This window comes from Rattus norvegicus, chromosome 9 (assembly GCF_021556685.1).
Source record: "Rattus norvegicus strain SHRSP/BbbUtx chromosome 9, alternate assembly SHRSP_T2T, whole genome shotgun sequence".
In the NCBI taxonomy this organism is placed as follows: domain Eukaryota; kingdom Metazoa; phylum Chordata; class Mammalia; order Rodentia; family Muridae; genus Rattus; species Rattus norvegicus.
The window spans coordinates 12695142-12717796 of NC_141542.1; the positions used below are offsets into that span (position 1 = coordinate 12695142).

The following is a 22655-nucleotide window of genomic DNA, read 5'->3' on the forward strand; positions in this document are numbered from 1 at the left end:
ACTGAGAACATCTGGAAGGTGAACTCTTTTGTAAAGGTGTTACTTTGTTTAGCCCATTGGGAAAGAGATACTAGAAGATCAGCTCTTGGAAACCTTAGCCATAGAGAGAAACCTCAGTGTGAAACTCCAGCTGATGCTTAAACTTCCTCAGTTTCTTGAAAATGGTGTGAGCACAGGATCTCCTGATGTTATCTCTTTCCTACCTGTCCTTTACTTGGAGGAATATTCTGATCAGCCTGGGTATTTTATGAGTAAATTGACTGGCTATCCCAATGGAGATTCATCAGTAGTTTTTGCTAGATGTTTGTGAGTCCTCCCTTTGTAATATTATCTTTCTACTGTGATTTGTTCCTTGACCTGGAAGCCTTGCCCAGGGACACTCTATGCTCTGCCTGAGAATCTCTGTGCTGGGAACAACAAGTGTCAGATTCAAGAGGGCTTGTCCAGGCAATTTCTGCTTGAGGACCTGATTTGTTGTTTGTTATCTCTCTCTCTCTCTCTCTCTCTCTCTCTCTCTCTCTCTCTCTCTCCCTCCCTCCCTCCCTCCCTCCCTCCCTCCCCCCTCTCTCTTTCTCTCTCTCTCTCTCTCTCTCTCTCTCTCTCTCTCTCTCTCTCCCCACCCTTCCATTTGCCTGCTGCTTTCTATTTGTTCATTTTCTCTGGCTTGTTTTATATACTTAATAACCTCACTCATTCAAAACTGAAAATATACCCATTGAAGACGGTTCTCAGTACCACAGAGCTCAACTCCTCCACCTACATATACATGGAAGATGATGACCCATGATACCTATACTCTCTCCTCATTCTCTTATCTCCTTGTGTTCATGTTCTGTTTCAATCCCTGTGCAAACATTAAAGCTAATGTTGCTGAATTATCCAGGGGATCAAATACCACTGCACAGGTCCATGATAATTATGCTTTTCTTAATTTTATTTCAGTTTTATTTTTTTGTAACTTGGGAATTTCCTCAGCTTATTTGATCTCAGATAATATCAAGAGGTATTCCTCAGTGATTTCATGATAGCTGGTCTCAGTAATGCCAGGAATAGAATTGGCATTCGTCACCCACCTTTACGGACAATACAAGTCATTTGATTGTAGGAACTCCACCAATATTTCTGCTATCTATAAATACTTTAGTCCTTTCAAAACAATCCTTAAAGCTTAAATTATGTGATGGTTTTATTTATATTGATGCATTGCCTGCTTGTATGATCATGACCCATGTGCAAGCAGTACCCATACAAACCAGAAGAGGGCATCATATCCCCTAGTACTGAAGTTACAGACAGTTGTGAGCTAGTATCTGAACCTTTGTCCTCTGGAAGAACAGTCAATACACTTAAGCACTGAGCCCATTTCTCTAGTCCCTTTTTATCTTTCTTTCACTATTTCCATTTAAAAAAGAAAAAGATTATTCTTAGAAAAGCCATTGACTCATCCTTGAATTTCAGCTCCACTCACTGCACGAATTCTGTACCCTTGGCATACTCCTTGGTATACCTATGGTATACTCCTATCATGGTCAAACACCCTCAATGTGTCAGGAACACAATAGACAAGACACTGGGACACATGACATAATCCTAGAAAGAGTGAAAGCAGCCTGGAGGCTTCTGAGGCTCCATCCAAGCCTCCGCTGCAGCTCCACTGGGATTTACCCTTTGAACATCAGTCCTTTGCACTTGATCTGCTCAGTCTTCTTTGTGCTCCACTCCATAAGCCCTCCTATAGCCTACAGCCTATGGTTCCCGTTCCCCACTCCCAGTCTGCTTCACTGAAGAACACATGATCCCCAGTACCTCAGTCTGCCCTCGGCCTTCACATCACATTTGAAAGCCTCTGGGGAACCACTCTACTAAATCTAGCATGGTGTTTGACTTTACTGCACAGTATGAGGTCTCAGAGGTACAGCGTACTGCTAAGGAAGCTATACTCACTCAGGCTGTGAAGGCCTGAGGCTCTGGGCTCCCTGCTCCAGTCCCGATAGGAACTGCTACTGTCTTACCTTACAGTTGTTTGTCCAGAAAGACGGTGGCAGCAGCTGAGGGGGAAGATGGGTCCTTAATATCCTTGGAGCTGGCATCGCATTGGCTTTGTCCACACCTGTAACACAATTCAGGAGATGATTGCACAGTATGCTCAGCACATGAAATATCCACTACAGGTGCTGCTCAGGGAATCCAGCATCCACACAGGGATTCTCGTATTTTTGCCTTGGGGATTGGGGGTGGTGGAAGAAGGATTATTGGTTTTGCTTTCGTGTTTGTAGGCTTACATAGCTTAAGACCTGGATGCTCCCTTCGAGTGAATTTACTGTCAGTTTGTAGAAAATGGGATGGAGGCTTCGATAAGTATGTGTTATTAAGAAAATCCAAACAGGACTGTTCCTCAGCACACACACACACCACAGGCACAGCCTGTACTTTCTATAAAGGAAATAGCGACCCAGCACTAGGAATGTATATGTCCTTGTCTAAAATCTATAGACTAAGAGATTCACTTGGTTCTCAAATTATAGGAGGAAGAAAGACTCTATTCTTCCTTCTTTAAGAAAATTTAGATGCCCAAACTACCAGACCCAAGGAGAACAGAAAGCCACTAATGACAACACATCCCACACCTGTGTAGCATGTTCAACTTCAATAGATGTGTCCCACACACATCACTGGAGTTGTACATTCCTACCTTGAGATTATTCCTCCTCCTCCTCCTCCTCCTCCTCCTCCTCCTCCTCCTCCTCCTCCTTCTCTTCCTTCTCCCCTTTCCTCCTCCTCCTCCCCCTTCCTCCTCCTCCTCCTTTTCGTTCTCTATAGGAATTAGTCAGCCTGAGTTCATGAAACCCCCCAATTCCTCTGAGACCTATAAGAATGGACTTCCCATATTTTACCATGTTGCTTGGATTCTCATCAGTGCTCTTTCATGCTGCTATCTGTATGACCATGGGGTTAACAATTCTCCTAACAAGACTTACATCTCTAAGGAAACTCCTCTTAGTGTCCCTCTCAACACCCAAACCTGAAGTCTCTTATTGGAACCTCAAGGAATTCACTTTATCATTTTGAGGATAATGACCTTGAAGCCAAGAATAACCAAATTTGTCCTATTGAGCCAGAGCTGATAAGAAACAGTGAGCAGACTCTTTTCACCTCCCTTCCAGCCATATCAAAAACTTCTCTCTGGTTATGTGCAGTGATGTTTCTTCTATTACATCCTTTCTGATACATGATTTGTAATTTCTGCACTTCTATTTACAAACCTTGTAGGGACTTTCTCTGTGAATCATTGAGTTAAAATGGGGTAAGATGAAATAAAGATATTGCAGACTGTCCCTAAGGTCTTTCCTTTAATCTAGCAATCAGGCTATTCAAATAATGGCAGTGGAGAAGTTAGAGAATTAGTCCTGCATTGCTTCAAAGATTGCATGAAATCATTCTGTTAGGTGGCACATTTGAATCTGGACTGTGATCCACAGAAAATGGTAAAGATTCTCTTATATGAATAATCTGAAAACCTGTCAAACAAGGAGCAGAGATACTTTTAAAAACCTAGAATTGTGACTGATAATAAGTGGCATTTAACTATAAACATACAGCGGGAGGGCATGCTGTAAACTTGCGTTCCACCTTACTTCTATGATATGAGGTCTGGAAGGTGACAAGGTATAATGCTTACTTTCCATTGTCAACTTGACTGGACTATGAACTGTATCTCTGGGTGTGTATATCCATAATACGGTTTCCAGAAAGGTTCACCCACAGATTGGCAGCCCAATGGGAAATTAAACTAAATAGAAAAAGGTGAGCAAAACATTAGCATCTGTCTGTGCTCCTAACTATAGACTCAATGTGATGAGCTTCATGACAGATTTATAATGTGTCCTGAAATTTGAGCTTAAAAGTCCTAAAATGCTGTAAGCAAAGCTTCACAGACAATTCTGGGGAAATTTTGGAAGAGCACAGTGCCAAAAAAAGAGTAGAGTGTGGAGGCCCACTCATGAGGTCGCAGAACTGCTCTATGGAGAGATGGGCTGGAGGTTATTATATTATATTTTGGTGAAGAGTCTGGCCACACACTGCTCTTGAACTAAGAATTTGATAAAGTTGATTTCACAACAATAAGGGATTATGTTTAGCAAGGAAATCTCAAGACTAGAAACTATGTATGAAAAGAAAAATGTTCAGTTAAAGTTACGTGAAAAATAGCTTTTCAATTGAACAAAGTAATTGCCTCCTCATGTGTGTGTGTGTGTGTGTGTGTGCATATGTATGTATGTACATGTGTATGTGTGTGTATTTATATGCATGCATATGTGTGTGCATGTGTGTATGTGTGTGTATGTGTGCACATGTTTATATGTGTATGTGTGTATATGTGTGTGCATGCATGTGTTTGTGTTTCTGTTTGTGTGTATGTGTGTGTGTGCGTGTGTGTGTGTGTTTTGAATCATAAGACACTGTCCAGAAACCACTTGGTTATGAAAGTAAAGTACTGAAAGCAGATGGCTGTGAGCTGCTGATGAGTAGATTTCTGTTCCTTCCTCTATTCTGCAGTTACACATGACCAGAGCAAAGGTATAATGAGAACATTAGGCAGAATTTTGCCTTCATATGCATCTATCTTCCTTGCTGATTCACATTTGGTAGAAATACAGAAAAGAAATGGATCTGGAAAGGGTGGCATATACATTTAACCCAACACTCAGGAGGCAGAAGCAGGAGAATCTCAGTGAGTTCAAAGCCGGACTAATATACAGCATGATGCTGTTCCAAATGGCAAATAGGGGGAGGGAGAGAGACAGGATAGGAAAGAAAAAGAGAAGATGAAGGGACAAGGACAGAGATTAGACAGAAGAGGAACATATATGGAATCAGGGTCTCTTACCTGAAGCCTGGGGTGGCCGAGCCCACTCAATAAAAGGGTGTCGGTGTTGAATGATGGTTCTCTGGCACTTCTCTACATCCCCATTCTGCTCAATCATGTTGACAATTTCTTGAATCCATGTTGTCCCTGGGAAGACCATAAAGATTGAGTTAGAAGATTATTCTTCAAATATACTAATGAAGGGGTGTGGATGCAGATGTTGGCTTTACCTTCTGTTCTAACCAGGATCTTGTTAGCTATAGAAGAAATACTTTGGATCTCTGGGAAAGGTAAAAAAGTAGAGACAAATCTCACCTCTTCCCAAGAAAAATGAATGGTACAGACTAAGCTTCAAGATCCCAGGGATAAGACATGTGAAGTAGCACCCATTGTGGGACAAAAAGAGCCAGCTTCTAACTGTAGGTAGTTCTAACTTAGGTGAGGAGTTCAGATAGCTCAGAGGATGAGGCTGGGGCTACTACTCTACCAGGTTACCTGATTTAGGGTAAGTACAGATGAGGAGGTCATCTGGCTTTGCCTTGAAGGTCTGAATCTGACTCCAGTTGTTGACAGTTGGATCCATCAGTGGGATCCCTGCGACCTCTTTCAGTTTTGTCTGTCTGCTCAATTCTGGGGCCAGGGCCATGATGTCTCAGGGAAGAAGGTTTAGTTCCTGTGAGAAAAGATCAAAATGGAATTCTTTTTTCTTTCTCTATTTTTTTTTTTATTAACTTGAGTATTATTTACAGTTCCAGTCTTATTCCCTTTCCTGGTTTACGGGCCAACATAAGGGATTATGTTTAGCAAGGAAACTCCCCCTCCCCTTCTTTATGGGTGTTCCCCTCCCCATCCTCCCCCCATTGCCGCCCTCCCCCCAACAATCTAGTTCACTGGGGTTCAATCTTAGCAGGACCCAGGGCTTCCCCTTACACTGGTGATCTTACTAGGATATTCAGTGCTACCTATGAGGTCAGAGTCCAGGGTCAGTCCATATATAAAGTTTAGGTAGTGGCTTAGTCCCTAGAAGCTCTGGTTGCTTGGCATTGTTGTTCATATGGGGTCTCGAGCCCCTTCAGGCTCTTCCAGTTCTTTCTCTGATTCCTTCAACGGGGGTTCTGTTCTCAGTTCAGTGGTTTGCTGCTGGCATTCGCCTCTGTATTTGCTGTATTCTGGCTGTGTCTCTCAGGAGAGATCTACATCCGGCTACTCCAGCTTGCTTCTTCTGACCATTTGCTTGGCAAGTTGTTTTGAGCCTTTCACTCTGAGGTGGTGTCTGTGTTTTTCTCGGAGGTGTGTTTCCTGTAGGCAGCAGAATGTAGGGTCCTCGTTGCGTATCCAGTTTGTTAATCTATGTCTTTTTATTGGGGAGTTGAGGCCATTGATGTTGAGAGATATTAAGGAATAGTGATTATTGCTTCCTGTTACATTCATATTTGGATGTGAGGTTATGTTGTTGTGCTTTTCTTCTCTTTGTTTTGTTGCCAAGACGATTAGTTTCTTGCTTCTTCTAGGGTGTAGCTTGCCTCCTTATGTTGGGCTTTACCATTTATTACCCTTTATAGTGCTGGATTTGTATAAAGATATTGTTTAAATTTGGTTTTGTCATGGAATATCTTGCTTTCTCCATCTATGTTAATTGAGAGTTTTGCAGGATACAGTAACCTGGGCTGGCATTTGTGTTCTCTTAGGGTCTGTATGACATCTGTTCAGGATCTTCTGGCTTTCATAGTTTCTGGAGAAAAGTCTGGTGTGATTCTGATAGGTCTGCCTTTATATGTTACTTGACCTTTTCCCCTTACTGCTTTTAATATTCTTTCTTTATTTTGTGTGTTTGGTGTTTTGACTATTATGTGACGGGAGGTGTTTCTTTTCTGGTCCAATCTATTTGGAGTTCTGTAGGCTTCTTTTACGCCTATGGGTATCTCTTTTTTTAGGTTAGGGAAGATTTCTTCTATGATTTTGTTGAAGATATTTACTGTTCCTTTGAGCTGGGAGTCTTCACTCTCTTCTATACCTATTATCCTTAGATTTTATCTTCTCATTCAGTCCTGGATTCCCTGTATGTTTTGGACCAGTAGCTTTTTCTGCTTTACATTATCTTTGACAGTTGAGTCGATGATTTCTATGGAATCTTCTGCTCCTGAGATTCTCTCTTCTATCTCTTTTATTCTGTTGGTGAAGCTTGTATCTACAGCTCCTTGTCTCTTCTTTTGGTTTTCTATATCTGGGGATGTTTCTATGTGTTCTTTCTTGTTTGCTTCTATTTCCATTTTTAATTCCTTCAACTGTTTGATTGTGTTTTCCTGGAATTCTTTCAGGGATTTTTGTGATTCCTCTCTTTAGGCTTCTACTTGTTTATTTATGTTTTCCTGTGTTTCTCTAAGGGAGTTCTTCACGTCTTTCTTGAAGTCCTCCAGCATCATGATCAAATATGATTTTGAAACTAGATCTTGCTTTTCTGGTGTGTTTGCATATTCCGTGTTTGTTTTGGTGGGAGAATTGGGCTCTGATGATGACATGTATTCTTCGTTTCTGTTGCTTGGATTCCTGCGCTTGCCTCTCGCCATCAGATTATCTCTAGTGTTACTTTGTTCTGCTATTTCTGACAGTGGCTAGACTGTCCTATAAACCTGTGTATCAGGAGTGCTGTAGACCTGTTTTCCTTTTTTTCTTTCAGCCAGTTATGGGAACAGAGTGTTCTGATTTCGGACGTGTAGTTTTTCCTATCTACAGGTCTTCAGCTATTCCTGTGTCCTCTGTCTTGAGTCCACCAGGCACGTCGCTTGGAGCAGGAAGGTTTGTCTTACCTGTGGTCCTGAGGCTCAAGTTTGCTAATGGGGTGTTGCTTATGAGCTCCCCGGGGGGACAGCAACCAGGATTATCTGCACAGCCCTTTCCGGGAGCTTCCATGCACCAGGGTTCCAGATGGCGTTTGTTTTTTCCTCTGTTATCAGTAATGTGAGCAGAGTGTAGTCTCCTCAGGTTTCCCACGCGTGTCTGCCTTTCTGAAGATTTAGCTCTCCCTCCCATGAGATTTGGGTGCGGAGAACTGTTTATCTGGTCGGTCCCTTCAGGTTCTGGTGGTGTCTCAGGGGCAGGGGACCTGCTGCTCCTGTGCGCTTATTTCCAGGAACCCAGAGGCCGTATACAGTTTTCTCTGGTGCCAGGGATATGGGCAGGTGTGCGCACTGTTGGTGGTCTCTTCCGCTCTGCAGTCTCAGGAATGCCCACCTGTCCAGGCGGTGAGCTCTCGCTCCCATGGGGTTTGGGAGCAGTGAGCTGGTGGGGGCCCAGAATGGAATTCTTAAAGTACTGTGATAAAGCATATACAACATGAAAATGACTCTTAAGTATCATAAGTGGATGGCTCAGTGGCATTAATAATATTCCTGCTGTTCTATGTCTACCATCACCTTCCATCTCCTGAAAACATTTTACTTTTCTAGATGGAAGCTAGGAGCCCACTACTGCTAAATCTCAGTGCCAGGCTACCACTATTTTCCTTTTTATCTCCTTAAACTCTAGATGCTTTAGAGTAAGTTCATTTTGTCTTCTTGTGAATAGCTATTTTATTTAGTTGAATATTCTTAAGGATCGGCTGTATTGTGGCATGCCATCAGATTTTCTTCCCAATTAATGCTAACTTTTATTGCATGCCTGCTTGTAGTGTGGTTTGTTTATCCATTTCCTTGTCCACGGGAACTTGGAGTGCCTCCTTTCAACTATTGTACTATAAACAATGCACAATACCTAAGCTTCTACATTCATATTTTTGGGTTCATGACTCAATGCAGATATGCAAAATAGTATGTTCTCATTTTTGAGAAATTGTCATAGAACTTTCCTACAGTGGCTGTATCATTTAAGAAGTCTACCAGTAGTATATAGTACTCTCTAATCACTGACATGTATCTCCCTTAAATCTCCATCCCAATAGATTTGTTTTGCTTTTCCTTCATGACTAATAATGAATAACTTCTCATGTACTTACAGTCTACTTTATGTCTTTTTTTCAGAGAGAGACACATTGTTCCACTGTTTGTGGTTGGTTGCTATACCTAGAAACTTACAAATATATGAATAGGAGGGATGAATGATCTTCTAATACTCAAGAGTAAGTGGCTATTGTAGTTTCAAAGCACATCTACCACTGCTGCTCAGAGGCATAGCAAGGTAATGTTCAGTGACTGCTACAGTAGTGAGTACCACTATTATATTTATTATAAGCAACTCGTTTTTAGTTGTTATATAATTTTAAGCCTAGAACATTAGAGGGAAAGAATATTTATGGAAAGTGTAACAGTGAATAATTGTTAGTAATTGTGTAAAGAAAACTACAGTGAATGAGAGAAACAAAAACTGTCCAGGCTGGCCAGACCAAATATCAGGATGACAGGTTCCCAGAGAAAGTTGAGTTCTCTGGAATGGATGCAGTGCTTTTAGAAAATGAAGACCCGGTTTTACTTGAAAACATTTCCAATATAAGCAGCAGCTATAGTTGTAGTATAGCAGAGAGGGTGTACTTCCCATAAAACTCTGAGATGTGATATAGTCAGCTTCAGCAGAGGAAGATAGAGTATTGCCATCTCCCCTTCCTTTCTTTTCTTTTAAGGTAAGAGTAGATAGGATCTCTACATATCCCAGGATTGCCCATAGCTCCCTCTGTAGCCTTGAATGTACAATCCTCCTGCTCCAGTCTCCTTGGTTCTGAAGTGGCAAGTGTAAGCTCACTCACTTAGTTTGGAGCACTGACATTTCTAACATACCTTCCATGTTAGGTCCTTCCCTTTTAATTCACATCACAGGTTTAGCATAAGTAATAATCATTCCTCTAAATATAAGAAGGCTTACAAGATTCTAAATCAATGGTTTGATAAAGACCTCAGCTAGTATCTGTCTACTAATCTCATAAAACTTCTTTAAAAATTGCTTCTAAGTTACAAGTGTGCGTGAAATTTAAGATGTTCATGCAATAAGTCCATATTCACAAAGAAAACTAATACAGAAATTGTTATTACTTAATGTATTTTTGTCCTTTTCTTTTTTTTTTCTTTGAGCCTGTAGAAATAGAGTTTTAAAAAGGTTACTCATTGTCAGAGTCAGGATGTGCAGTGCCGGACGTGCCTGAGGGAGAGCCAGAGATAGGACTTGCCAAACCAGCTACCAGTTCCAAGGACACTGATCATCCGTAGCCACCCCCTCCCCTTCCTTCACTCCCCAGAAGTGAGTCATCTCCCTGAGTGAGATGAGCCACCCTACCCGAGCTGCTGAGCTGCTAGATAGCATGTACTCCTTGCTGTTGTAATTTCGAGCCGAAAGTAAGTGTGCACCATTTGAAATGACCAATCATGTGTAACCACGCAAATGTCCCTAACCTCCCCTATATAAACCCCCGAGTTTGGAAGCTCGGGGTCGATTCCTCTGTCTCCTGTGTGAGATACGTATCGACCCAGGATCCCGCTAATAGGGATCTCGTTAATAAAAGCTACCTCTTGCTGTTACATCAAGACTGGCTACTCGTGATTCCTGGTGGCACCCCACCCCATGATTGGAGCGAGAGACGAGGCTCCCCGTTCAGAGGTACGCTCTTTCAAGCCAATTGTTAAGATATAATTGCCCACCTAAACATACAAATCCCAGTACCATCCATCCCTTAGGAACATTAGTAACAACCTGTAAATACACAGAGCGAGATCTTTACATCAGTGTCCATTGTCCTGCCAGCGAGTCTCTCTCTCTCGCTCTCTTCTCCTTTCTGTTCCAGTCTCCTACTCTTCCTTCAAACTTCTCTCCCACCCATCCTTCCTTCTCCTCCAATGACAGGCCTCCTTCTATCCTGTACCTACCCCTCACCTGTATTTTACAAATTCAATGGGGAGAAGTTTCTAGTGAAGTCACCTGATTCCTGAGTACGTGACTAGGCAGCTGTCCTTGGGGCAGTGGAGTTAGCATCAAAATACAGATAACTCCAGGGCAAACCAGAACATTTCCCCCTTTTTGTCCAGTTAAAAAGCCTTTTCACTTATATATAAATTGAGTACAATTATTACCATTCTAAAATTTATAAAGCATATGATATACTCAACACCCAGTCCATCACTTTTTTAGTTAAACAGAACATTTAGTTATCCATTCCAGCTTAAGAAAGGCTTAAAATGTATATTATATCTTGGCTAGCTTGTATACTATCTGATAACTATCCAATAAAATATGTATTTTCAGAGTTAAACAGCCTGATAGGCTATGAGACTGTAATCAGTCTTCAACCCTGCCAGAAATCTTTGAATGACCAAATATCTATTAAGATAGGAAGCCTAACATGGCTTCCAGAACTACGAGGTTGTAAAGACAAATCTCCACTAGCACATTCCCCTATTAGCAACATGTGAGTGCAAGTCTGCAAGTCTACAGTGTCCTTTTCAAATATAAATTTTGGTATTCAGTATAACAGTTCCCAAACACATTCTCATTTTGAACTCCAGTAGAACTTTGGTGGTGGATATGGGAGTCCTCAAAGTATATTGATGATGCAGTTCCCTCTACCAGCTCATAGACAAAAGGGAATAGATTTCAAGGCCTTTAGAAGCTGAGAGTAAATTGGAGGCAACAGCCTCAGTCCTTCACCTGCACAACAGAACAGAAGGCTGATGTTCAGCAGATGAACTGAGGTGGGATGTTTTCCCCAAGCCTCTTGGTGTGCAGACCTTCATTTCACCTAGCTGCTGTAATCTGCTCAAACTTCTGACCAAAAACAGTTAAAACAATCAGTAGGGTATGATGGCAAGCAATATGAGGGAAGCTAGCAGAAAGAGTGTGACTTTGAGGCCAGTCTAGGTTACAGTAATACTGTTTCAAAGCACTAAACCTGTGAGTCTGGAATGCCATGCAACCAAGGGAGCCATCCAGAGCAAGAGTAAGGTTGATGTGTCGAAGCCTTGAAAATCTCATCCTGACACCAGCAGGAGTAGGACTGTTTTCCTCCTTGCTCTGGGTGTGCATTCCCTGTGCACATAAACCCTATGATCCCCATTTTTGCCACCCTTGAGGTAGTCATGCAAAATTACAGATTATCCTTCCTCTTTCCCTGTAAGGATATGTTCAGGAATCAAATAGTCCTCCACAGGTAAATGAACATTCCAAACATATGAACACCAGCCAGTAATATACCCTCAGTATGAAAACTCCTACCTACTCACCGAGGTATATATAGCCCTTAATAAGCCCAATAAGAGAGAGCTATTTCACTGAAAACCATCACTAAAGAAGGCTATTTATCCCTTTGCATTCACTCCAACTGACACCCTGTGAAATCCACCTACCAGAATAAACTTTGTTCTTTTCAGTCCTGCTCAGTGCACAATGGTACCTGGATACCTCAAGGGCAGAAGCAGACCTACACTGGCACAAAAAAAATAAGAATAAAGGAAAAAGTTTGAGTTAATTAATTCATCCTTTGTTTTCCTATACAAAATTGCAAGTATGCTTCTGCCTCTGCCTCTGCCTCTGCCTCTGCCTCTGCCTCTGCCTCTGCCTCTGCCTCTGCCTCTGCCTCTGCCTCTGCCTCTGCCTCTGCCTCTGACTCTGCCTCTGACTCTGCCTCTGCCTCTGCCTCTGCCACTGCCTCTGCCTCTGCCTCTGCCTCTACCTCTGCCTCTGCCTCTGCCTCTGCCTCTGCCTCTGCCTCTGCCTCTGCCTCCAAAATGCTGCGATTCCAGATACGTACTACCACATCTTGTTGCATCATTTTAAACTGCTCAATTTGTGAGCAAGTGCAAACTATTTGCATAAACTAATATTGCAAAAGCATTGGTGGATATGATGGACTGAACTGTGTGCCTCCACATTCACATGTTGAGCTCTAATCTTCTTACTTTAAAATGTGTCAGTTTGAGACAGGGCCCTGAAGATGTCATTAAGTTGAGATGAGGCTCCAATTCTATCATACTAGGGTTCTTCTTAGAAGAGATTTAGACATACAGAGAAATACCAAGGGATGTACACAGGGAACAACATGTGTGGACATAGTAAAAGAAGGCCCCCTGCAAACAGAGGAAAAGGCCTTGAGAAACCATACTGACAGACACCTTGATCTGGGACTTTTTTGTAGGAATTTTTTTTAAAACTGAGCAGAATAGCATGATCAGTTAAAGCTCAGAGACCTGCTGTTTCATTGAACATTGGAAAATAAAGAAAATTATTCATTTGTCTTAGTGTTTCTTTGTTACTTGACTAAACAAGTAACTGAATTTAAATAAGTTTAAAATTATGACCTGGAGGTAAGGACTGAACATCTTCAGTTGACAGAGACCAGCTCATTAATAGAGTCTGTGTGGTATAAAGGTAGATTTGAGGGCTGAGTGAGGCCATGGAAGTATGTACAGTGAGTCAGGTGGGGGCTGATGTGTAGTTCTGTAGTAAAGGTTTGCCCAGTGTGCACCATGCCCAGCTTGACAATGTTGGGGAGGAATAGAGGTTTCTGAATGCCTTATCTTACAGTGATACAAAAGCCACAGACACCCAGCTGAAATCAGATTCTCAAGTTTGAATGTGTTCCCAGAATTGGAGTTGATGTGTGCACAAACCTCACTTCTGCTGCTGAGCAGAAGCAGAGATCACAGGGGAAGAACTGAAAGCAGCTTCCTGTGCTACTGAGCACCAGTGCCTCGCAGACTGGGTACATCAAATACTGAGAATGACACTTTCTACTTCTGATAACCTCATAGAAGGTCAAGGAGCACACAGGTAGAAATACACCTGCCATCTGACAGCCCACAGCATGCAGGCTAGAAGAGAAAAAGAGTGCTTCCTTGGGCTTCTACTTATAGGTGGTCTCAGCTGTGGTCACTGCTATTTTTAGAGTAAGGCAGATAGACACACAGACTTTCCCAGGCAGGCTCCTTTTCGTCCTCTGAGGCCAGGTCCCTGTGGCCTCCTTTGTGAAACAATCTCTAGTCTTTTCCATAGAGTTAACCTTTCATCTTGTTTTCTGAGACAGGTCCTCACACTGTCCTCCAGACACGATTTGAAATCATAACTGTCCTCCACCCTCAGCTGCAAGAGGATCTAAATTTACATGAGAACTTCCCAGATCTTATGCCACAGTGCTATGGTTACTTGCTTATATAAGTAACTTCCCTAAGCAGGAGACCTGGTCCAGTTTTTTTTATAGGCCTAGCTTGAATGGTGTCCACAGACTTAACGAAAGAAGGTCCAGTGTGGTGAAGAAATAGTCATAGCCAGAGCAGTGTAGATGGCTGACAGGAGGGGAGTCTTTGTGAGGGAAAAGTACAGTATGCACAAAGAGATGGTATTGTGGAAAGGTGTCTGCATGAATTTCTAAGTTGAACACAGCCAATGTTAGCTTCAGATTTTTTTTATTATTATTTTTCTTAGGTTTCTTAAGACTTAGGATCTTTCTGACTTGAGTTACACCACTTACACATTAGCACCTGTATGTCTGAGAACTAAGAACATACACCAACAAGTTATGCCAAATGTTTCAGATAAGCTGTGTTCTTACCTTCAAACTCTAGTTTTCACCAGTCTAAAAGCTGGACTGCCCAGTGTTCGGTAAGTACAAAGGTACACTTAGAGGAAGGAAGAAAGTATTTCTGGTATAGGGCAAGCACAGATGCTCAAATTCTACTATGCCAAATATACCCAAACTTTAGCAATCAATCTCAAACAATCTGTAATCAACGAGATCAGCTAGAGCTTTAATCAACAGAGTCACGACTACAAGAAACAAACTTTGGCATCTGGCCAATGAGGAAGTAAGTCTCACTGTTTAGGGATCACTGTTCTATAAATCTCCACTACCTTAAGTACTTTCAGACTCAAGACTGTTTAGAGAAATGCACAGAGGCAAACACACTGCTCCTCCCTCTCTAAGACCACCTGCTTCCCCACTATGTGCAGGCCCTGGCTTTGTTGCAGAGTCCCCATGCTACGTGGTCTTCTTCCTCTCCAGTCTGATAGAGTTTAAAGTGGGAAAAACAAGAGTATTGCCATGCTTATGTTCAAAAAGAAAAATAACTCAAAAGCTGACACATTCAGCCTTTTGCTCAAAGCACCCTGTGCCTAGATGAGTGCAGCCCTTATAAAGTTACTCAAACCTGGCACATGAGGCTTACATCCATGACCTCATTTACCTTTTAAGACTCGTGATGCTAAGGTGTGCCAAACTAAAAAATTATTAACCACCAGGATTCACAAAGTAAACTAATTCCCAATCTCCCCTTAACTGTGATTAAAAAGAAGCTTAAAACATGAGTGAGTTTAAAAAGATATTTCAGAACACGAGTCTAAAGAATCTTTGTTTTTCTTCTACCACAAGAGCTAGTCTTAGTTACTTGGGTCCTGTTCTGTTGGCAAGTAAAAAGACTTGGGTTCAGTAATGGAGAAACTAAAATACTGGCTGCATGGCCTCAGGTATCCAGTGGAACCTTCTTAGAGATTTCTTTTCTATATCTATAAAATGTGAGTCATGCTAACTACCTCCAATCAGTACTGTTAGATTAAAAACATGGAACCAGGGCTCTGAGGTTAGAGTGGGTGGGTAAGAGAGGGAGCATGCTCATAGAAGCAGGGGGAGGAGGTATGGGAGAGAGGGAAAGGGGATAACCTTTGGAATGTAAATATATAAAATATCCAAGAAAAATAAAATTTAAAAAGAAATAAAGAGAGAGAGAAAGACAGACCCAGCACAGACTAAGTAGTTACAAATGCTGGCTTTTTCCCTTTCTTTCCAGAATATATTCATTGATGCACACATATGAAGAATGACAGAACAAAAGTTTAGACGAAGAAACTATGTATATATTTATTTATACTCATATCATCCCATGAGATATATATATATATATATATATATATATATATTTGCATGAAGAAGGCAAATTAAATTCCTTGATGTTGTTCTTGGCAACCTCAGATCAAACTGAGCTTACTAGATCTCTTCTGGCAACTTCCAAACTTGCTTTAGCCATGAAATTAAAGCTTAACTCATCTTTTGATACTGTAATTCCTCCATGGCTGATATGTCTTCTACCACCTCCTTTCTAAAGAGGTTTTGTTTGTTGACTCGCAAGTCACAATTGCCCTGTAGCAGAAGACCCTGTGTCCTAGTATCTGTGTGGAGATATCCTACGTTGCATGCTACTATTTTCACACTCAAAGTGTCACTCTAGACTCTTTATCCCATATAAGAGTGATATTGCTAATTGAACAGCTATGTATTGAGGGTGAATGCAAAAGAGATAAATCAATAGGTTCTAATAACCTGGCATATGTATTTAGTGAGCATTGATTACAACTGATTCCTTCATGGTCACAGTGATGAACTAAAGTGACACTCACCCCTCCAACAGCTCTATTTGCTTCCTCTACCACACAACAAACTGTGGGCCACCAACCAGACGCCAATAAATGAGAAAACAGAAATGGTATACAGCTTGCCACAGTTGAAACAGGCAGCTAGAAGCCAGGGGAAAAGATGGTAAAAGTCCTCAAATATTCAGTCACTCCTGACAGCCCATTGTTCGAGTAAAGGAGCCTCTAGAAAAGAAAATCTGTAAATATTTATAACCATAAATGCACTAAACACAAATTCATAAAACAAATACTGTCTATTAGATCTAAATCCACAGATTAACCACCACAATGACATTTGATGACTTTAGTATCCCATTGTCAAAAACTGAGAGGTTGTCCAGACACAAACTAAACAGAGAAACATTGGAACTGAATGAAATCAAAACGCAAAAGGACAAAATATATCTTATAGCACATCTACCTAAACATTAAAATTATACTTTCTCCTCAACGAGACAAAGAAATCTCTCTAATATTCACCGTATATTAGAACAAAAAGCAACTTTCAACAAACACAGGAAAATTGAAATAACTTCCTGCATTCTATCTGAACACAATGAAATATTACAGCTTTGAATGCTTAATGAAAATCTAATTGAGAGATCAAAAAATCAATAACTTCATCATACATCCAAAAGCCTTGAACAAACCAAACCCCAAACCAGTAGATGAAAAGAGGTCAAAAGTTAATGAAATGGAAGTAAAAAAAAGTTTACAAAGAATCCATTAAATTAAAAGTTTCATCTGAAAATATTTTGGCAAACTCTATGTTAATCTAAGCAAAGTAAAAAGAACTCACATGTAGAAAGCCCTGAATGAAAGCCTAAGTGCATGTGTGTTTTTACAGACCCAAATAATAAAATGAGAAATGAAAAAGGAAATATTATAACATATAAATGAAATTAAGAAAAGTATAAGAACATATTTTAAGTCTCTTTTCCACTAATCTAAAATACCTGAAAGAAACAGATGAATTTTTAGAAACACTTGACATATCAAAATTAAACCAATAAAAAACAAATGAGCTAAAGAGATCCATAACTTAGTAATGAGACTGGAGAAATAATAAAAATAAAACATGTCCCAAATAACCAGTGCCAAAGATCAGATGGACTCACTGCAGAATTTTAGCACAAGTTCAGAGAAGAACTATCCAATTGCTCACAAAATAGAAAAAGAGTGTATGAGCCAGCAGATATAGAGGACAGCTATAAAATGCTGACTTCTGGAAATGACACAGCTGGTGCAAGAATCAAGTAACTCAGAGCAGATGTGGTTACCGGTATAACACCTGTACAAGATCATCAAGCCAGTTAATTACCCTGTAGTAGATAGTCCTGTGTCTTGGTGTCTCTGCATACACTGCATGCAACTATTTCACACTTGAAATGGCTTACAAGAATTGGTAAATCCAATCACAGGACCCATGCCCTCTTCTGGCTTCTGTGGACACAGGTAAAGCACTCAAACATAAAAGAAAATTACTCTAAACAACTTCTTTTAAAGAAAAATAACATTTTTCTTGTTAGCCAACATCATTTGAAATTTGCCCTTGTCAATTGAAGAGCCAACAATCCTATTCATCTTTCAAAATGTGTAATCTATTTTCTTACATTTTTGGTTGTTAGCCTAGCCTTTAATGGCTGAGCCATCTCTTCAGCCTAACAGCATATTTTCTATTCAGTGTTTAATGGCATTTCATTTAAAGGACTAAGTAAAGTCGGTGCTATATGCTATCTTTATTACTTACAGTTAGTGTTTAAGCACAAGCAGTATGTGTCTGTAAGGATACTAAGCAGAACAGATGCACGTCTTGCTTTTCTAACAGTCTCTTCCAAAGGTCCTCCTTCAGATTAGTGAATTCCCTGATCCAAGGTTAACTGGCAGCACAGGAATCCACACACTTTGACCCCATCCTGGAGGCACCAGAACATCTTGGCATGAATGCTGTGGCTTTCTTCAGGAAATCACCCCTCAGTGTTGCCATATTGTATTATGATTAATAAGTTTACTTTTGATAGTATTGGCCACATATATGTTTGAAATCAGGGTTGGACTTTTGTCCTCTAGAGGAAAGAGCATGCAGACTGAATTAATTCTCAATGTGGGAGGAAAGTGACAGAAACATTCTTCTTGAGGGCCTCTGTTCAAGGGAGGGAGAACAGTGCACTACACTTATGTCTTTTCAGACTTTAGGGGGCTATTGGTGATGTCTAGTAGCTTCTGGCAACATGTTCTAGTTAGAAAGCCAAAAGGTTCTATGAACAGGTAATAGGAGGCTTTGAATTCTATAAAAAGATGGAAAGAAATACTGATATTGTTCTAGTAATTAGTGATGATGGCCATTTATTCATTAAATATTGGTTGATTACTAGGAACTGTATCAGACATGGAGGAGTGTGCAAAGAAAGAAGTGTTAAAAATCTTAAGATTTTTAAAACTTGACACTGCATGTGTTGTTACCGCTCTCAAAATCTTAAGAGAAATGGCCCAAAACTCCTGGGTTGAGTATATAGTCCTATCTCCTGCTTCTGTAAAAGACAGTGGAATTCTGGAGACAGGTAAGATAAAAGAATGTGCAATAGGACAATGTGCTCCCTTGGTTCTGTCCATTCAGATGCACTTACTGGCTGGTAAACATGGTTATCCTGAAAACCTTCAGTGGTGGCACCCTCTACATAGCAGGGTCTTAGTTTGATTTCTCTTCCTATTACAAAATAGCCTAGACTAGGTAATTTATCATGAAATGAAGAATAGAGAACCTTGTGACCTCTGAGGCAGAGGTATCACACAGTGAAGAGCAGGAAACATTCTAGTTCTTGCTTTATGTATTCTCACCCAATCCTATTTACTTTTCAAGGACCCTTCTAAATAGCATTCATGCATGAATGTGGGATGATTGTTTCTAGCACATGGTTTTTGTGGTACACTTTAAACTTAACATTAAAGACCAGATGTATATATTGGGCAGCATCATATGATAAATATGTTATGATTTACTGATCGATCATATGGTAACTTTGCAAGTATGCAGTTGTCTATTTACTGTGAAATCAGTTACAACACACTAAGTAGATAGGCATGACTGTATTCAAATGTTGATTTCTCTGCTCCCGTAACTTCTTGTAATCCAGACATGGCATTGTAATGCTTATTCCAATATCTCCTGTCTCGCTGATATATACTTATTTCTCCCCATTTATTCTCTGATTTGTCAATGAAAACTGATCAGCCAATGACTGAGCTGGGGAGAGAACAGAGGTGGACTTCCGATTCCAGTGAGTGGAGAGGAGTAAAGAAAGGGGTCAAAGAAAAGTCAACACAAAGAGAGAGTCCGAGTGATACCTGGAAAAGTGCCCAGAGCAGAGAGAGCCAAATCAATACTAAAATGCAAGTATCTTGGGAATCTTCCCTGAGAGGTAGTCAGATTAGCTTAGAGGGTTAGATAGACTAATAACTACTCAGATATTGTTCTGTAAAGCTTATCAAATAAATCTTATAGTCTCTGTCTCATGTACTTGGAAGATAACCAAGATAAACAAGAAACTGTTAATTATAAAATTGCACTAACAAGATGAGATGTCAGATGTTATTTCAATTTTCCTATGTTCATGAAGACTTACTTTTTCTCCTAATACTGTGTTTAGTTTTGGATAAAATGTCATTAACTGCCAAAATAAAATTTAGTGTTTAATGATTGGGTAAAACATTGTAAGAGTCCCATTAGCTCCATTCAATGTATGATGTAATTAACTCCAGAGTTTTTCTGTTTAGCTTTTGTCAGGGTGGCCTGCTTATTGGTTAGAAGTAGGTCCTGAAGTCACTATGCCTGTGTGATGCTCGACATATAATTTTGGATAGAGTAGTGTTTGTAGTATGAAAGGGGGTGCCCTTACATTTGGTACAGAAATGTTTAAAACTGTAACATCCTGTTGGTAGTTTTTTCCTTTAATGAGTATTTAGCTTCCTCCCTTATATCTTCTAATTAGTTTTTGTTGGAAGTATATTTGTCAGATATCAAATAGTTAGCCTGCTTGCTTCTTGTCCTCATTCCCTTGAGTACATTTCTCTATTCTTTAACTGTAAGATGGTAACTGTCCTTGATGGAGAAGTGTGCTTCTTCCAGGGAGCAGGATCCTGCTTTTCAATCCAATCTCTTATTCTGTATCTTTTTATTAAGAAATTAAAAATATTAACAGTTATTATTGAGTATTTATGAATTCCTGTTGTTTTTGTGTTCCTGACTCACTTTTTAATCATCTTTTGCCTACCTATTTTGGGATTATTTACTCATTGTGCCTTCTTTTGGTCTATAACTAGTGCCGTGTGTAGAAATGAATTGGTGGACAGAAATTGTTGATATTTGTCCTTACTGTGAAATATTTTTTCTTTAATCTTTCATTATGTTTGATAGTTTTACTAGGTAGTCTGGGCTGACATCTGATTTTCTTAGAGCATGCAGACTATCTATCCAGGTCATTCTGACTTTCTGCATGTCTGCACAAAAACTCTTGGAAAGATTTCATATTAATAAGCAAATGATACACATGAACACTTTAGAAAAACAAGCAGAAGCAATACCCCAAAAGTACAGACAGAAAGAAATAGTCAAACACAGAGATCAAACTAATAAGATAGAAATAAACAAAAAAAGCAATACACTAAAACTCAGTGAAATTAAGAACTATTTCATTTAAAAAATCAACAGTCCTGACAGACTTTTAGACAAATTAGCCAGAAAAGAAAGAGAATCAAAATTAGGAAAATTAGAGATGTGAAAGAGAGCCATTACAACAGACACTGAGGAAATTCAGAGAATCATAAAGATATAGTTTAAAAATCTTTATTACACTAAACTGGAAAACATAAAAAAATGCGTGAATTTCTTTTTTTTTTCATTTCATGTATATATATATTTTCATCTTTATTAACTTGGGTAATTTACAGTTCAACTGTTATTCCCTTTCCCGGTTTATGGGCCAACATCCCCCAACCCCCCCCCCCTTCTTTATGGTTGTTCCCCTCCCCATCCTCCCCAATTACCGCAATCCCCCCTACCATCCAGTTCACTGGAGGTTCAATCTTGGCAGGAACAGGAGCTTCCCCTTCCACTGGTGCTCTTACTAGGCTATTCATTTCTACCTATGAGGTTGGAGCCCAAGGTCAGTCCATGAATAGTCTTTGGGTAGTGACTTAGTCCCTGTAAGCTCTGGTTGGTTGGCATTGTTTTTCATATGGGGTCTCAAGCACCTTCAAGCTCTTTCAGTCCTTTCTACGATTCCTTCAACGGTGGTCCCGTTCTCAGTTCAGTGGTTTAAGATGGCATTTGCCTATGTATTTGGTGTATTCTGGCTGTCTCTCGGGAGAGATCTACATCCAGTTCCTGTCCGCCTACACTTCTTTGCTTCATCCATCTTATCTAGTTTCGGGGCTGTATATGTATAGGCCACATGTAGGGTAGGCTCTGAACGGATGTTCCTTCTGCGTCTGTTCTAAACTTTGCCTCTCTATTCCATGCCAAGGGTATTCTTGTTCCCCTTTTAAAGAAAGAGTGAAGAATTCTGATTTTGGTCATCCTTCTTGAGATTCATGTGTTCTGTGCATCTAGGGTAATTCGAGCATTTGGGCTAATATCCACTTATCAATGAGTGCATACCATGTGTGTTTTTCTGTTGGCGAGGATGTGGATAAAGAGGAACACTCCTCCATTGTTGGTGGGATTGCAGACTAGTACAACCATTCTGGAAATCAGTCTGGAGGTTCCTCAGAAAATTGGACATTGAACTGCCTGAGGATCCAGCTATACCTCTCTTGGGCATATATCCAAAAGATGCCCCAACATATAAAAAAGACACGTGCTCCACTATGTTCATAGCAGCCTTATTTATAATAGCCAGAAGTTGGAAAGAACCCAGATGCCCTTCAACAGAGGAATGGATACAGAAAATGGGGTTCTACTACACAATGGAATATTACCCAGCTATCAAAAACAATGACTTTATGAAATTCGTAGGCAAATGGTTGGAATTGGAAAATATCATCCTGAGTGAGCTAACCCAATCACAGAAAAACACACATGGTATGCACTCATTGATAAATGGCCCATACGTATACAGCCACCCAATTAGACAAGATGGAGGAAGCAAAGAAGTGCAGGCAGACAGGAGCCAGATGTAGATCTCTCCTGAGAGACACAGCCAGAATACAGCAAATACAGAGGCGAATGCCAGCAGCAAACCACTGAACTGAGAACAGGACCCCCGTTGAAGAAATCAGAGAAAGAACTGGAAAGCTTGAAAGCCCTGGGTCCTGCTAAGACTGAACCCCCAGTGAACTTGATTGTTCGGGGGAGGGTGGCAATTGGGGGAGGATGAGGGAGGGGGAGCGGCTAGCGGGATGATGGCCCGTAAACCAG

The 22655-nt window shown here is 40.5% G+C and overlaps 1 protein-coding gene across 13 annotated transcripts in view; it reads right to left on the reverse strand.

The window, feature by feature from the left end:
• LOC148003317 (sulfotransferase 1C2A-like) overlaps positions 1–18219 on the reverse strand; it is a 31182-nt gene extending 12963 nt beyond the window's left edge. Inside the window, exons 1-6 of one of the 13 annotated variants that reach the window (XM_087568013.1) lie at positions 17991–18201; positions 16226–16437; positions 12187–12260; positions 5363–5540; positions 4889–5014; positions 2013–2110 (exon numbers count right to left, since the gene is read on the reverse strand). In XM_087568013.1, the coding sequence (XP_087424139.1) occupies positions 2013–2110; positions 4889–5014; positions 5363–5513 (375 nt within the window). In that variant the 5' untranslated portion in view covers positions 5514–5540; positions 12187–12260; positions 16226–16437; positions 17991–18201. Of the gene's footprint in view, positions 1–2012; positions 2111–4888; positions 5015–5362; positions 5541–7674; positions 8180–12186; positions 12266–16225; positions 16438–17561; positions 17615–17990 lie in introns of those variants that run through there. The other 12 variants (XM_087568014.1, XM_087568018.1, XM_087568010.1 and 9 more) reach the window with 12 other exon arrangements.
• Between the last annotated feature and the right edge of the window lie 4436 nt (positions 18220–22655).